Here is an 18,069-nt window from a genome sequence, read left to right as displayed (position 1 = left end):
CTGCAGAGCAAACCTTGTAACCTTTCCAACCTTGAGATTTGCTATCTCAATTGCTACTGCTGGCATAAGATTTATAGGGGGCTATTATTTTTAATTTTTAACCCTCTTGACCCATTGTAAGCAAAGGAGGAAAATTCCTTTATATTTTCAGGAAAGGGGAATATCTATTTAATATGTTTGCCACACAGTGTACGTCCTTCATGAATTAATCATTTAGGGGGCGTATGTGTATTTGTTTACCAGGACTGGCTGGATAGTCATTAAATCAGTGCTAGGAACTTGCTTCTTGCCCTGGAGCATTATGCATCAGGACTGTTTTAATTGTGGATGGAGGAATCACCATGAGGCTGTCCCTAATGCAAGCACCTGCTGCAAATGACTCAGTCCCCGCATTACCCTCCAGCAGGGTCTGGGTACATCTGCCAATATCTGTCATTATCTGAGGCACACTTGTCAAAACCATGCATCCCTTTAAGCTCTTGTGTGTTCCAGCAAGGGACCCTTGTCAGTGTTTCTGGCACCTGCAGACTGCTGTGCACCTGGTATTTAAATGGCACAGAAATGTGTTTTGATTGTTTTCGCTCTTTAATGAACCCACCTGAGGGACATTTAGCTCTTTATCGAGTAGCCTGTTACCCAGTCACTCACATTTACACTGCTTGTGTGGAAATTCAGAACTCACTTGTGCTGTTATACTAATCCATCTGCCAGAAGTCTTATCACAAAATCTGCAGGGCTCCCTAAGGAGACTTTTGTACTGGTAATTTAAGCTAATGATTTCTAAACATATTTAGTCAGTTTTATGAAGACCTCATTAGAATGTGACTGTTTATTAAAAATCTAAATGAGGTCTCGCAGTCATTTAGAAAAATCATTGCTGAGTTGCATGAATAGTTCTTTGATAACGGATGATGAAGTGGGTTTTGGTTAAGATTGGCCTAGGTTGGCATAAGAACTCTTACAAAAACCTAAACAAAGAAGCAGCCCTTGAAGCAGCCTTGAAAAAGAGAAATCTCTGTCTTTCCACTCACAGTGAAGTTCACAAAAAGGGAATGAGAAGTAATTAATGGTATAATATACCTACATTTTAGTGCAAGAATCAGAATTTTCCAAACCACACACTAGCAGGTAAAAAGCTAAACCAAGACTCATATATCAGCGTGACCACAAGCTATTTCAAAATAATGTATTTTGGATTATATTAATGCAAGAGGCTTCCGTGCTCATATTTGTAAGGGGTAGAGCAACGAAGATGGTGTAATTTCAGACATCCTTTCCTTAGAGATTTAGCATAATCTCGTGGATTATTCTAGAAGGAAAAAAAACCTTTTTATCCCATCTGCGTAGGAGTGATCAGAAAACACAAGAGAACATCTTGCTTACTCCAAGAGGCTGGTCTGGATTACAGGTTTCAAGAGACAGAGCTGGATACTTCTGTGGAAAGCAATGGGAACTGGATCAAGATCTTTAAGTACTGGCCAAAGTCTCAGGCTGCCTCTTGAAGTGTTTCAGTGTTTGCACACATTGAAACATTACTTTCCTCCTTAAAGAGTTATTCGGGGAAGATTTAGAATATATTCAATTGTGCCATCTAGCTGTCACCTCCATTCTTTGCTCAGGTTGGGCTGGTACTTGGTTGGTAGAATCAAACTTGGCCTGCCACATCATTTGTCATTTGTCAGTAGTCACTTTCTCTCCCACTCCTTGTTTTTGCTTGAGGCAGAAGAAATTTAGTAATATCTGATTAATAAATGGTGAAATGCACTGATGAAATTCAGTGGAGGTGGTTGATATATAAATGCGCTACAAGAACTTACAATTGTCTATCATGCTTTTAATACAACAAAGTATTTACCAAAAAATAATCACTGGAAATAATGATAAAAAATAAAACCTCACCCCAGGAGCATAGTAATTACAGTAATTAGAGTTTTGCAATTATTATCCAGAATTAGAAAACAGCCTGTGCTAATAGTGTTAATAAGCACACAAAAGACCCTTTTTTTGAAAGGGGGCAAGGTTGACTCCAACAGAATGGATGTGACATGAACAGGAGACTGAAGGTCAGCCATAGACTGGTAAATAGCCCCTGTGCCTGCACGCACACCTTGGTGCTCCTGAAACAGCCTCTCATGGCCATCTTACCTCTCAGGAGTGTTGTGCTTTCCTGATAACCATCTCACACACCTCCTGGTGACATTTCCCTCCCAGGAGCTGGCAAGACTGTATCTGCCTTGAACCCTGTAATAAAGCGATGAACACAGTGGTGAGTTAGCTTTCCCTATGCTTGTTTCACTGGACCTGCGGTTGGACACTTTACATACATGGCACTCTCATCTGCCTTGCTCCAAAAATGTTGATGACTCTGACTTTTCATGCTTAAAAGAGTATTGGCATCCACATGACAGCGAGTAGGCCCATACAGTGGTCTTCTGTCAGAGGGGAAATATCTCCTTGCTGCTGGCTGACTAAAAAAGCATTCCTTGTAAGATAAGATCTGTCAGAAAAGAGTTGTTCTTCTCAGGGAAGTCTGTATGGGCTCAGCCCTAAGCAGTCGTATGTGCACGTGCTTGGGCCTTGGGTGCTCAAGATGTGCAGCCTTGGTCAGTGTTCAAAAGTCGTTTCTAAAACAGATACAGATATGTTTCCTTAACAAACGAAACCCAGAAGTCTTTATATTGAACTAGATCTTCTTCAGGTCTACCTGATGATCTGTTTATGTTATAGACAGACATTACACATCCGAGGAAAACTGCCAAATAAAGCCTTGTCCAAAGACTTCTTACTTAAAACATACTGCAAGAACCAAACAAAAACTTCATAAGCAATTCCAGCTACATAAAAACTGGGTGAGATTTCCAATGGACTTTGCCACCTATTCTTAGAATAAAAAAGGAGATTTTTGACACAAAGCTATTATGAAGCTTGAACTTTGCATTTTACAAGTTTCTAGAATCTTCCATGTAGAAGAACCCTCTAATAAACAAAGGTAAATTCAGATTGTATTTAAGATTCATATCACCCATTACAGAGATATTGCAGAGGTGAAACACAGTAACTCTCTAACATGGCTCACAAACAGCACATTTGTATTAAGTATAAATGGCAGAATACTCTATCTAATTGAAACTGCCTCTAAATGTAATAAGCCAAATTACCTGCATTGGAATTAGTTCAGGACACTTACATTAGCACTCCTTAGGAGGTGTGTCAAAGAGTTTGTAAGCATAGTGGTGACTAAGATTTCATTTTAACTTTTCTGCTGAAAGAAAGAAACAGCATTATATAAATTAGAGGGGGAAAGGTTGCTGTATGCAACCCTTCCCTACCTCTAGGTAATTCTTGTCTCAGCTTCTAAAACTATAAATGGTGTCCTTCACCATCTAGAGAAATTCTTTTTCTTAATCAGTTTACCCAGAAAAACTGGGACCTGTGCTTATGATACATATATGTTATTATATATTCTGTTGTTTAACTTTTGGTTTCACTGTAATTCCAGTATCTCTTGTTGGATAGAATTTATACTTTTACAGAGTATCAGTGAGAAAAAAAAGAAAATTTAAAACTATTGTTAATCTTTCAGTGAACCCTTCTAGTCGTCAAAACAGATTTCAGCTTTCTAGACTTCTAACCAGAAATAACAAATTGACATTACTCCATTATGCATAGCAAGGGAGGAGCCCTTCGGGAGAAGAATTGGCGGCTGTTCTTCAGGAAGGAGAAGAAAGGACTCTTTGCAATCATTTAATAAAGATGTCCCCAGATTAGCAATGTTAGCATCATCAAACAGGACATCAACCTGCAAGCGTTCAGCACTGTCCCATGTCACTCAAAGCAGACATGATTTCAGCTCTCAGTGTTTTGATGCATTCTCGTTTCCAGTAAAAGCTGTATTTCAAAGAATGTTAATCAACAGAGATTAATATCTTAATGCTCACTAATCCAATTGTGATGATAATTCACTTTGAGAAATAAATAAAAGAGGTTTAGGTATACACAAATGCATTGGCCCCCTTCTTGGGTGAGCTGCTGAGGTGCTGCCAAGGTGTAAGATGCAAGTGTAAGTGCAGGAGGGCTTCAAGTATTTCAAGGTTAGCGAAACGGCTTCATCACTGCAAGTCTACTCACCTCTGCAGTCTCATGGAATTAATCTCTTCGTTTCTCTGTGAAGGAAGAAGTATCCTGGGGGCACCAACAGTTTTGCCTTACCCAGTAGAGTAACATGTAGAGCTTTCTAACCTAACATCAAATGATCAGGTTTTGGAGCCAGAAGGCAATCTGCTAACTTGGTGGTACTCTGTAGCTCAACTAATGGCATGGGTTTGCTCTTGGAACGGAAGCATGAATCAGCGCACAGGCTGTTCTGCTCGATGCAGGCACATCAGGTCCTCAGAGAACAGGATCTGAGCAATATGCCCATGATTTCACAGTTGTGTAAGGGATTAAGACAGGCTTGGAGGAGCTGCAACTAATCCTGTAACCATCCTTCATCTTGGCACGGGACCACCCTTCTCATGTGTTCTCTGCTCAGCCTTTTTTCTTCCAGGACTGTACTAAAGTGCACTGGTTTACAGTCTTTTCTAATGACCAGTGGGAGACAAAATTGCCTAAACATAAGCAATGAAATACAGGCAATCCATATTCTTCTGTTCGTATTAGCAATGAAGGTGGGAATATTACAACAGCTTTAAACTTGGGTTACCTTTACCCTAAAGCAGTTCTTCTAGAATAATTCTATTTTATGGCCAAAGGAAGGTCACACGATGGGTTTGGTCTGTCAGCCTAATTTCATCTAACCCAAGCTACCAGCTTGATGGTACACTAACACTATACCTGATTCTTAAGAACGAAGGGATCGCACTCGTTGCCTCAGGTGGAAAGCATTAGTGTATGGCTACTAGTGAACATAGCCAGAAAGCCAGCTATTTTGGGCAGAAATTGAATGAGGGGTGCATCCACCTTGCACCCTAGGATTGTGGTGCTGGGGCAACGTAGGGCAGCAGAAGGTGGAGAATTATGTCAGCTCTGAGGCGTCACTGGAAGGAGTCAGACTGAGCTAGTAAAATTCATGGAGACATCTTTTCCCCTCTGGGAGCTGTGAACAACATAAAGACTTCTGACTACCGTTATACAGACCCATTCATCTGATGGTGCCAAGCAGTATCTAAAATGTTGTATTTCTCAGTGCTCTTCCATACCTCTTTTAGAAACCTGTAAAATGAGGTATAAATCAATTGACTGACTTGCTGAAAAGCAAACAAAGAAAATGGAAAAAAGGAAGACTGGGGTTTATCTTCTGTCAAAGGTTGTTTTATAACTTATAAAACGTTCTTAAATCACAATACATTTTTTGTTTGAAAGGTATTTATACAGAAGTACTTTCAATTATTGGATGTCCTTTTACTTTGAGTCAGCCAAATAAAAGTATATGATGTTATCCTAGCTACATCTTTAAAATCTGTTAAAAATTTTCACCCATAAGCTTGGTTGGCTATTTCATTTTATATCCTAGAGATTTCACTTTGAAATTTATGTCTGACTTATCATCGTTACTTAGTTCAGGATTAATTTTAAATTAGAATCTATAATACTGCTCTTCACTAACGACAATCCATGCAGTGCATAGCCAGTTATATCACCTTTTTGCTAAGAATATTTCAGAATCAAAGGAAATTGGAAACTTTGAATAATCAGTGTTATTTAAACTGTTCTGTATGAACTACAAAGTATATTTCACAGCCAGCTCACATATTAATTCTGTAATATTCCTCCTATTCCAAGCCTCTAAGTAAATGAATTACTGTCCTGGCTTTCATACTGCCTTTAGCTAAATGTGTCACATTGCCAAATGGCTAAATATACAGCTTCAGAAGTCACAATTTGTGTTCATTAGCTATCCACTGCCTACATTGTTTATTATATTTAGAAGTAGCAACAACAACTTTCCACCTTCATTTTTAATTCTTAGCTTCTTGCATTAGACTATTTTGCTGGGGGATGGAGCTAGGTGATGGAAGTAGATAACCATCTTCTTCAAATTTCCAAATTATTAGTAAAATAAACGTGTTTGGAACAATTGGACAGTGTACCTTGGGATGAATAGATTAAACCAGAGCATTTTCATTATGTCTGGCAATCACCCTTTTATCTCATCTTGTGATGAACATCTGTATTTTTTGGCACGTTGTTAGGCTATAAACATGGGGTGGTTTTGAACAAACTCTCAATTATAGTTCTGCTCAGATGAGATTTCAAAATCATGTTTTCTACTTTGTGGATGATATTTACTGTTACGGTAGCAACTGTATGAAAAAAATGTCTAATGCATTTAATATTCAGTTCTGGATTCATGTATCAATTATTTAGCTAAACCTTCTGTTAGTAAGTTTTTTTGTAAAACATGTACCAAATGTTTATAAAAAGGGAAAGAGATTCATCAAGTCACAGTAGCTAAAGCTGTGCTAAAAAGAAAAAATGAACATATGTTACTAGCAGTGTTTCTCATATTTGATGAGTAAAACCATACTCTATTTTGTTGCAATTGTCTTTCCTTGTACAAATAAAGGCCCTGATCCAATAAGCATTTATAAGTGTGATTTTGATTTACACTATTTAATCTACTTCTGTCTTTAAGACACTTTTGCATTTATCTGAGGGGTCCTGGAGGAGATGGGAGACTGGTCTGTAACCATGTACTTAACTTTTGGCTCATCAGGAGTCCACAGAGTTCCCATGTCTAGAGCTCAGCACACGCGGTAGCATTGCAGAACAGGAGCCAAAAGTAGGAAAAAAGCCCAAGTAATAAAAAAAAGAAGTTGATTTCCCCTCCACCCCTGTCCTCCCAGTGAGTGAATCATTTAGTGTTGGTCTGTGGCTCTGACTGCGGCTCTGGCATCGTTCCCGTCGCTGTTACAGCCCCTGTTCCACTTGGGAGAGTTTTCAGGAAATTGTGTTGTCATGGATCCTTCTGCTCAGCTCCGATCTGCTCCGTGCCCAAAGTCCCCTGTGCAGGAGAGTAAGAAATCCTTGGTGGGCCCAAACTGCATGAGGCACAAAAGGCTATAAACTCTGTGCAACACCCCCCAATGCTTCCCTAATTATTCCACTGTATCATCTTAAATAAGGTTTAAAAAAAAAAGAACAGAAGCAAATTCAACACTTGAGGCATAAGAAGGTGGGGACTGTGCTCTTCTAAATTGGTCTTTCTAAACGTCCGTGTTTCTTAGTCGTAATCCAGACTGTCTAGACTTACCAAGTTAGAAACAGGCATGTTTTCCTTCAAGGCTGAGCAATTTAATTCAGACAGGGTTGGGTTTTTTTTCCCCATTGTTTATTTTACTAAACTAGAACTGTTTTGAGGATGGCAGACACCTATCAGGAAGAAATGAGGCTAAAGTTAGCAACAAGAGATGTGCTGATCGGTAGCGCTGTGCCTAGGATCGCCACTGCAGCTGCTCCCTTCCTACGTGCGTTGGCCATCTCCACGTGGTTCAGGTTCCACCTGTGGAAAGGAGAAGTGAACAGGCAGGAAAAGGAAATCAGGTCCAGAGACAGGGCTGTCAGTGGGCAGCTCCAGCCCGGAGGCAGTGTGAATCATCTTATGCACATGAAAGTCGAAATAACCATCTTAGCCATAGGTTGGAAAACCCTGTTTCAGAGAGTTCTCAGCAGTGACTCTAAGGGGTCAGTTTTCTGGCCTAAGGTGTTTGAACGATGTGAATTATTTGGATTGTTTTAACAACACAGACAAAACAGTGAGCAGTCAATGTTTTTCACTTAGCTTCTGTCAGAGGGTTTTTGGAAATACATCCAAACAAGCTAAGATCTGAATAAATATCGAGTAGTTGCAACAATAGATAGCAGCAGCAACAACTGCTTGCAGCAACATTTAATGCTTTTGAAATTAATGTTCATTGCTTACAGCTGATAGATACGCTTTAGAGATAAACACGCGTTTGCCAGAGATCCTGAAGCTTAGGCACCCTGGGACTGGCCCTTGACCTGGCCCTTGGCTCATGGAAACTTTCTCATCCACACTGACACCCTGTCACTGACACCGGCTTGCTGGCTGGTGAGCGTGGTGGGGGGCGCAGGCTTGCTCCCCTTGCCCCTGGTTACAGGAGTGCTGAGCACTGCGAGGACTCTTCAGTGTCCCAGCGCCAAGCCTCTTGCTGTGGAAGGGAACTGCATAACCTGGTGTTTGCCAGTTGTCCTGAAACTCTGCTTAATACCAGATGAAGTGTGAAGAGTATGAAGAATTTTTCTTTGCCAATACTAATGCAGTTACCAGGTCTGAAGACAAGCATAGAGAAATAAATAAAAACCTGCTTATAGCTACCTGAACTTCAGCTCTGCTCTAGGAGCTTTCCATCAGCTGTGTAAGCAGCAATAAGCTGTTAGTATGCTTGTATAATTCTGTGGCTGGGAGCCAGGGCTTACGACCAGGCCACTCTTTTTCTCTGAAGAGGATCCTGATGTGGGGCTGTGTTTTTCAAGCCCTTCAACTCAGCTCTATTCAGATTTAGATTTTATCTTGATAACGAGTCAGAAAAAGGGTCAGAACTTCTAACCTTACCCTGAAAAACTTTTAATTTTATCTGCCAATGTTACCACCTTGGTGTGGCAAGACCCCTCTTCTCTCCATGCAGTAAAGAGAGGTTGTATGTGATTATCACAGAATCACAGAATCGCTCGGTTGGAAAAGACCTCTGAGATCATCATGTCCAACCGTTCCTGTCTACCCACTAAACCATATCCCTAAGTACCTCATCTACCCGCTCTTTAAATACATCCAGGGATGGTGACCACCACCTCCCTGGGCAGCCTGTTCCAGCTTCTGACGACCCTCTCAGTAAAGAACTTCTTCCTTATCTCTAACCTGAACCTCCCTTGGCACAGCTTGGTGCCATTTCCCCTTGTTCTATCCTCCATCACCTGGGAGAAGAGACCAGCACCCACCTCTCTACAACCTCCCTTTAGGTAGTTGTAGGTGGTATCTGCGTCACTAGAAACAAATTCCAAGGAAAGTATTTTCTTCTGCCTGACAGGACAAGGTTTGACTCTGTATAATCCTGCATTATATACTGAACCTGGAGTTTAAATAAATAAATCATTTGAATCATGCTTTACAGTTTTCACTGTATGCTTATACACACGTCCTTCAATTTTACCTTTTGCTCAAGACTAGACATGATAGTAATCCAAATATTTTGGCATGAAATTGGGTTTGAGAAATACTCCTTAACAATTACGAAGTTTAATTTTTTTCAGTTTTCTATCAGTTTTCCACTGAATATTTGAAGTGTTCGGGTTTTTTGCCAAACCCATTGAAGTGTCTATTTAGGTGAACCAGTAGATTTACATGTATTAAAAGATCTGTTTTAAATTTTTCGTTTGGTGAGAGAAAGAGAGAAACTGTTCCATGCAGCAGATGTATAACAGATGCTACTCCTAGCACGTACTGCACTACTGGACGATGGCCAGATGCAGTGGTGATAGCATAGCTATTACCATGATAGAGCAGAATAAAAGAGAGAGATGTAAGTAATGTGTTAGATTCCCCACCCACTGCCTTGTCCACACAAATGAGAAGGAGGAGAAAATTCTCAAGTCTGTCAGCTATCTGCATCATCATATACAGTCCCCACAACCACCCACTTTAAAAAATAGCAGAATAATAGTTCACATTTGAATATGCTAAATACTGTGAAGTCTGTCCCATCTAAACTGCACCAAGGCTCAGAAAATCTGAAATACAGTTGTAAAAACCCACCTTCTTTCCGTCTTCATGTCCCAGGATAAATTTGCCAAGAGTGCACAGCTGCAGAAGCCTACTGAAATCAGTATGGCGGGCAAGGGGAACTCATCTCAGCTAACTTTAGCCATCAAGAAGCCAAACACCAAGGCGAAGCCAGTCATCTAGACTCTTTTCATAGTTAACAAAAATAAAGGCACCTCTAGAACACATTTGTCCTATGTATCTTAGTTTGAGCTGAGATAAATCCTGCCCATAGTGTTTGAGGTCATCTAGTCAAGTGGTGGCCCAAACATTAAACTCATCTCTTGACTTCAAGTGTTGAGTTTTGTCATTTGACCTCTCATCACTTCCTTTGGAAAGTGAATCCGAGAAAGCAGACGGATATTCTTCTAACAGTAGAGAAGATCCTTCCTGTCTGAAAAATACATTTTCATTTTGCAAGGTAGGAAGCTATTTTTGAGACAAATCACCAGCTAGAGGTAGGGGGGAAAAAAGCTTCTGGTGGTAGTTGTCCCTCTGGGCACACCCTGCTTTGGAAAGCAGAGGAAATGAACAGTTACTGTAACTGAGTTATGCAAGGTATAAATATCCCTTGTGTTCTATGCGAATTTGCCTTACTTGACTAATCACAACACAAATCTCACCTGCAACTCTGAAAGTTGTCTTAAAAAAAGAAGAGGCAGTGTCCTTTAAACATTAATCATTTTCACGTGCAGAAAATGTGACTGTTTTTGTGTGATAGCGTTTTAAAACAGAAATCATTGCACAGAATACAGAATAAATTCACTATGAACCTTCTAAAATAAATGAACCTTAATTTATTTTGTATTTTTTAAAGGTCAAATGCTGCAAATACTGGCCGGACGACACAGAGATATATAAAGACATTAAAGTTACCCTAATAGAAACAGAGCTCCTGGCTGAATATGTGATTCGAACATTTGCAGTAGAAAAGGTAAGTTTTCAAATTCAGTTTTCTTAAATACAATGGTATCTGCCTAAGTAAGTTACAGATTCAACATGGGAAAGTTAAATCTTTTGACTGACATCCCGGTTTTGTAGCTGTTCTTTGGGTAAACGACTACCGCCCTCTTATGGTAGACTTTGCGTTTGTTTAAATGCAGCGACTTTTCTGTGCTTTCCATCACTGTTGTACTCTGCCTGAGTTAGAAAAAGTGATGTTCCTTGCCCAGGAGAAATCGAAGCCTCCCTCCCAGCAATCAATTGAAAAACACATTCGTGCTGTTTTCCCATCTTATGTTCCCCACAATCGTTTTTTGTCTGTACCAGAGGCTGCATGCACCATTATTCAGAAGCCGTTGGTGGAGAATGCTGTTAATCTGTTGGGCCGGCGTGTTCCAGGTCTGCAGGGACATAGTTGAAACAAACAAATTTTCTTCTCAAGGCAATTTCAATTTTCAAGTGGACTCCATTTTTATATGGAGAGTTCCAATCAGCGTGTTGCATTACTGTTCATTAGAATAATGCCATGAATTTGTTGGATTCTTCCTAGATATTGTAGCTCTCCCAAACAGCTTGCAATGTATGGATGGCATACAATTAACAAATAAGGTACTTACTGAAAGTGAGAACAAGCAGGGTCAGTCAAAGCTGAAGTGTGTCATGATGAAATAGTATTCACTAATGGTTTTGAAGAACATAATCTTTACCACCAAAGGCTGTTGCACGCAGGTTGATGAAACTGCCAAAAAGATGGCCCAACAGAGTCTCTGTACATACATCCACAGTAACAAAAGACACAGGTTCTTTCCTGTTTTATTCTTCAATCTAATACTTAAATATGCATCAATACAGCAACCTAAGGGTAATGATAATAGAATTACGTGCTTTGAATGAACTGAAATATTGTATCATGTTTACCACTATACATATTGTACGTCTAATTCATTCAAGTCTGTTGTTTCCTTGCATTTAGATATTTTTAATAAACAGATGAGAAACGGTGGCTACACTTTGAAGTAGATGAAGCGCTGGTTGATTTCTATTCTGCACATTTTAAGCCCATGCTTTGATGTCAGCTTTTCATTTCTTAACTGGGACTGGAAAAGAAGACCTAGAGGATTTTACAGTTGATCATAACCAAACTGTCTTGAATAAGTGCATTAGAACAGATAGAGATAAAAGGCACTAAACATTTTATTTCTTAAAAAAAAGATTTCATTTAGACTCTGCTTTTTAATAGTTGGTAGTTTTTCAGTAAGCCTCTAAAAGCAGTGTCAGTGTACTTTGAGTAAAATACATTTGTTTTTACGCTATTTTCCATATTTTTTAACTCTTCCAGTGGTACTGGAAGGTCAAGTCTGTCTCTCTTCCACCATCTTTCTCTCAAGTTTATATTTCTGATCTACTGGGTCTGATACTTTTCCAAGAAAAGCTGCACGGTGAGGCAAAGTGCACCCTAACCAAATCTACAGATAATAATAAATGAAGGATGATGTTGAAATGCTGAATATTGGAGCCTTAGTTCCAAAGAATTTGAAGATTTGGCCAACAGAAAGTTCAGTAATATAACAAGGAAAAATGCAAAGTTCTGTGCCATAGGTGGACTAACCCCATGTGTCAGTACAGGCTGTGACATCCCGGGACAAAATCTGATATCCAAGATGGTTACAGATGTAGGACATATGAGCTTCAAGGGGGGGTTAAGAGAGCTGGTCTTGTTGGGTGTGGTAGAGATGAGGAGGAGGGGTAAAGAGGATCTAACTGCAGCCTGTGACTGCCTCAAAGATGTTTAGAAAATCAGGAGCATCAAATTGTCCTCATTCTTCTCGATGGTAGTGGATGGTAAAACAAGGGACAATGGCTATGAAGCTGCACGGAAGGCTTGCACTGAAAAAACTCCTTCAGGAGAGTAGTGCAGTGCTAAAGCAGGTTACACAGAAAAGTTGTGGACTCTCCATTCTTGGAGATCATCAGGGCTCAGCTAGACAGAGCCATGGGTGACCTGATCTGGTGTTAGCCATAGACCCACTGTGATTGGGAGGTTGGACTGAAGACCTAAATACAATTTAGAAGTTGATTTGTTTGGAAATAAATTGATCATTTATTTTTATTTTTTTTAAATGAGTATTTGGTAATTATTAAGGAGTAGGGGGATAATACTAAGAAAATGGAACCCCAAATTACACTCTGATTCTCAAGGCCACTTCCTAGATACACTTTACATTGTGTGCATAAGCACTTCCTTTGGAGCAGTTCCTTTACAGCACAACAGTTAACTCAGATGAATTACTCAGGTAGTAACATACAGCAGCACCGTAAGTATTTGTAGGATTGGTGTCTACATTTTTTAATGTCCTAGGGTTTTTTAGCAATGTACACCATTTTCTGTTTGTTTCAACTGAAAGAAAAAGGAAAAAATACAGTTTTTCCAAGCTGAACATATGCTTTTATGATTCATGCAGTTGTGTTGCTATTTTTGGGTTTGGAAACCGGCAGGGAAGTTACAGACATGAAAATCATTCTTCTGTAGGTATAAAAAAGTGCCCTATATACATAACCTTTCCTAAGTAGCTGTTGCCAATGGTAGACAAAAATGCAGTCAGCATGACAGACAGCATTTTCAATACTAATGCACACAATACACAGGACATATCCTGATACGTGCAACAGCTGAGCAGATTATTTTGGAAAGGCAGTTTACTTTTTGTAAATTGCTTGAAAATCAAGGCTGCATACAGCATGAAAAATTTGCGTGGGATACTTGTTTTAGTCCTCAGTTTGTGTAGTCACGGCATTGCTTTTTTGTATGGGATCTTTGTTCCTTGGGGGATTGTGGGCAGTTGTTATGAGCAATATATAAGTCTTTGGGACATGGATACCCCACCTACACACAGATATTTACAGAGTTGGAGGTCTTACTTACAATAGCAAAAAGATGTGTTAACTAACACCCTTTAAAATCCCCAGAGTACAGAGACCAAATTGTATGTGTTTGCTAGACTGTCTTAAAATACAAATTACTTTGTCTGTTCCTGGGTTTCATTTCTGTTGCAAGGGTGTGATCTCCTCAGTCTACACCAGTAGACCATATGCTCTTCATCTTCTCTTTTGCCTGCCTTTTTATGTGGCAGTTTCCAATGGAGATGAGCGTGGATATTCCTCTGAGCAGATGCCCAGTCTTCGCAGACCCCCAGCCTGAGCTGTCAGAGCATTCAGACTCCAAGATACACCAAGCCCACTCCAGTCACGTAGCACTGGCATGGCCAAAATTTCTCAACCATTGAAAATCCCAGACTCTCCTAGTTTGCATACTAGCAATAAATTAGGAAGTTTATATTACTTCATTATGCAAAAAGAATTGGACCTTTTATATGCAAACCAGCTAAAGACAGGAAATACATCTTTAAGAAGAAAAACTGTAAACCACCAGTTATTAATATCACTAACATTTAGTCCAGCCTAGACATGATATGTCATAATTTTGCTGTTTGCTTATGAAATATGTATGATGGCCTCTGGTCTGTGGATTTCTAATGAGAATAAAATACTGGCGGCCTCTACATTTTTAGAGGGGGAAGGGGAAATACAAGCACTAGGAAAAGCAAACTTAGCATACACATCTCTAATATCCAGACTGCTCCAGAAAGTCACATGGGAAATTACATATACGATCGGCTTCTCATACATACCTGTCTTACCATATCCATGCTCTTGCAGTCTGTGGCAAATCACTTGAAGGGTGAGCATGTAGAGGGCTACAAATGCAGCCCCTATGATTAGAGATGCAACAAGATTTCTCATTATTCTTCTGTTTCTTTCAGACCAATGAGGGAGACAAATGACAAGGAAAATTACGCTGAAATTGTAGTTCCCTGAAGTTAGCAGCAAAACTCCTGTGGAGAGCAGTGGGGAAAAAACGTCATCTGTGCTATATGTACATGGCTTTGCTGCTGACCTGTTCTGTGATCATGGCATGCTTCTTAAGGCCACCATTTTCAAAGCAGCCTAGTTCTTAAATATAGAGATGAGCGTCTATCTTGTTGCTAAAAGTTTCTAACCAATCTAGTGCTAAATTACTCAGTTTTGTTGTAAGGCTTTGAAACCAGTTGATATGTAACCTTTGAACTTGCCCTCCTGCTATGAGAAAGCTCTCCAACAGTCTATGCAGATATGAGTATTGGTAGGGGGTAGATGTTTTGCAGCAAGGCTCAGGCTTTTGAAGTTACATCTTACGATGTCTCTCATCCAATTTCCTTCACATTCCAGCTAAGCTGTTTTTTTTAAAACCCTTGTCTTTTCAACAGAGAGGTGCTCATGAGATTCGAGAAATTCGGCAGTTTCACTTCACTGGCTGGCCAGACCACGGTGTACCGTACCATGCTACAGGCCTGCTGGGGTTTGTACGGCAGGTCAAATCCAAGAGCCCACCGAACGCTGGCCCTCTGGTTGTTCACTGCAGGTAGGCAGAACAGAAATGCCTCCATTGTGCTGGCCGCTAAACTACTTTTGCTTCTCCTGTACAACATGGGTTGCTGGAGCCAATGGAGCTCTACCCACAAGAACTTATTACCAAAAATATAAGCAAGAATAGCAAAACCGAGTCTGAAATCCTGCAAATGCCTATTCACTGGCTGGCCAGACCACGGTGTACCGTACCATGCTACAGGCCTGCTGGGGTTTGTACGGCAGGTCAAATCCAAGAGCCCACCGAACGCTGGCCCTCTGGTTGTTCACTGCAGGTAGGCAGAACAGAAATGCCTCCATTGTGCTGGCCGCTAAACTACTTTTGCTTCTCCTGTACAACATGGGTTGCTGGAGCCAATGGAGCTCTACCCAAGGAACTTATTACCAAAAATATAAGCAAGAATGGCAAAACCGAGTCTGAAATCCTGCAAATGCCTAAATGCAAGACTTAATTTCAGTAATCATCTCACTGATTGAGGACCTGCTAGCTAAACCCTTGCACTTTACATTTTCCAGTACACTGCTGAATATTAACTGTGCTCTTCTTTTACTTTAGTGCTGGTGCTGGCAGGACCGGGTGCTTCATTGTCATTGACATCATGCTAGATATGGCAGAGAGAGAAGGCGTTGTAGACATATACAATTGTGTCAGAGAGCTGCGATCTCGGAGAGTTAACATGGTGCAGACTGAGGTATTGTTCATCTACTGAAACACTGCCTTACACTTTGCAAGAAAAAAGTATTCTTCTAGTCCCTAAAACTAGAGCCCTTTTGTGCTAGGCACCACCCAGAAGGTAGTTTGTTCAATCATACGCAGAAAATAATCCACATGTAAACCTGAAGAACCACTGCCCAAACAAGTACCCAGTTATACTACATTTCAGGTTCACAATGTATTTTAAAAAGACCCAAAAATCATGAATGTTTCTTCTCTGGGGAAGATTTGTTCTGGACTACATCTTGTTAAGGCTCAGTTATGTGGTAACACCTACAGAACTGTGCAGAGGAATGAGGAAACCAGAAGCATTCTGAGTTTTATTACAGAGTGTTACTGCACTTCTGTTTATGCTTGTAACTAGTTTGAGTCAATCCTTTTATATTAATTTCTAAATGAATGGGATAAAGTTTTGCAAACTGCTGTTGTTCCTTCTGGTCTTGCTTCAGCACCAGTAAAGTCAAGGAGAATTAGTGGCAACCATGTTAGTTGCTATTTTTTATTTATCAAATTACTAATGGCATATGCTCTCTATGTCAGTAATTATTTTAATTGCTTTACCAGGAACAGTATGTATTCATCCATGATGCTATCCTGGAAGCCTGTCTTTGTGGGGATACATCTATTCCAGCTTCTCAAGTTAGGTCTGCTTACTATGAAATGAATAAACTGGATCCTCAAACTAACTCCAGCCAGATCAAAGAGGAATTCAGGGTAAGTTGTGGTTAGCAGTACCTAGAAGCTATACAGTTCAGCTATACTAAAGACTTCTACTTAAGTGCTTGCTTATAGCCGTGTGAATTTTGAACCAGGCCTGGGAGGAAAATACTGAAGAAAAAAGAGGAAAAATAACATGTCACTAATTGCTATTGAATTATGCATAATCATAAAAGAAAGCAATAGGTTAGTAGTAAAATAATCTTTTTACTGAAGGGAAGTATGTAGAACCTTTCCACTGTCCTTTCTCCAAGAAGTCAGGTTACTCTGCAGCTGTCTTTGGAGTTATTTTTCAAACCTGTATGGTTCCAGGTTTTTTTGCTTCCAAATCCTGCTGACTGTGATGTGTTTTCATTTCTTTGCATATTGATTCCCACTGAAACTGAATGCTGAGCTGATGTATTCTTAAATATTTTGGGATGCTTTCACTGCTGTGTTAATTTTTCTGTTGTATTGTTTACTCTTTTTGAAAGACTTTAAATATGGTGACTCCGACACTGCGTGTAGAAGACTGCAGCATAGCACTTTTACCACGAAATCATGAAAAGAATCGCTGTATGGATGTTCTGCCTCCAGACAGATGCCTGCCTTTTCTCATAACGATAGATGGAGAGAGCAGTAACTACATTAATGCTGCACTGATGGATGTAAGTCTCCACTACATCATTAATAATAAAAAGGGAATAAGCAACCCTCCAAACTGAGCAATGCCGGAAAGTGGAGTCAGCATAAGAGGAATGAAATCCTTCTAGCTTGTTTTCCAGAAACATGGCACAAAATCTTTAAACTCCCAAGTACATTTAGGATCCCACATATGTTATGTCACAGCCATGCCAGAGAGCAAGTCAGAGAGTTTTGATAAATTAAATGTGTCTAGATTTCTCCTTAGTGCTTGAATTTTTTAACCATCTGGCCTAGGGAAAAAGTTACCTATTAAGACACTAAGGCAGTTAAATAGGATAATAAGATTTGCAGCAATATTTTAGTTCTCTTTGTTTCTAGTTTAAACAGTAATTAACAAAAAAAATTGTTTGTCAGCACAAGATAGTACACAAGCCATTACTTCAGTCTTTCGATTTATTTCTGTTTGAATGAATGGTTCCTCTTCATGTGTATGGAGAGTTTTTTCCTAATGCATCTATGGTAATTCTAATCCTGCTAATAGAATATCAGTAAAAAGACACTTAAACCGCCTTTACAGTCTGTAGATATTTATAGTCTATCTTTGACAATTTAACGCTATAGTAATTATAGTTGTCAAACACATAAACAACAAGAAAACAGAGGTTAGCAAAGAATGAACACATTGTAAATAGCCTTTTTGAAAAGTAAAACTAGAGTAATAACAGTTTATAGCAGTTTCTGCATTTCTTTTCTTCCTGGTTCTCAAATCATTTTCCTAAAATAAGCCTAAGTTCAAAACACTCCTGTGAAAAGGGAAGTGTATTAACTT

At 39.7% G+C, this 18,069-nt stretch overlaps 1 protein-coding gene across 1 annotated transcript in view; it reads left to right on the top strand.

The window, feature by feature from the left end:
- The window catches only part of LOC104537056 (receptor-type tyrosine-protein phosphatase mu), a gene marked incomplete at its 5' end in the record, with an annotated part of 34,810 nt that overhangs the window by 2,134 nt on the left and 14,607 nt on the right, over positions 1 to 18,069 (top strand). Inside the window, 5 exons of the mRNA XM_010179833.1 lie at positions 10,596 to 10,712; positions 15,025 to 15,179; positions 15,741 to 15,876; positions 16,464 to 16,613; positions 17,090 to 17,263. Of these exons, the coding sequence (XP_010178135.1) occupies positions 10,596 to 10,712; positions 15,025 to 15,179; positions 15,741 to 15,876; positions 16,464 to 16,613; positions 17,090 to 17,263 (732 nt within the window). The remainder of the gene's footprint in view (positions 1 to 10,595; positions 10,713 to 15,024; positions 15,180 to 15,740; positions 15,877 to 16,463; positions 16,614 to 17,089; positions 17,264 to 18,069) is intronic.

This window comes from Mesitornis unicolor, unplaced genomic scaffold (genome assembly GCF_000695765.1).
Source record: "Mesitornis unicolor isolate BGI_N332 unplaced genomic scaffold, ASM69576v1 scaffold46902, whole genome shotgun sequence".
NCBI classification, from domain to species: domain Eukaryota; kingdom Metazoa; phylum Chordata; class Aves; order Mesitornithiformes; family Mesitornithidae; genus Mesitornis; species Mesitornis unicolor.
Note: the sequence above shows the minus strand (reverse complement) of the source record. Positions and strands in the feature narration are given on the sequence as shown.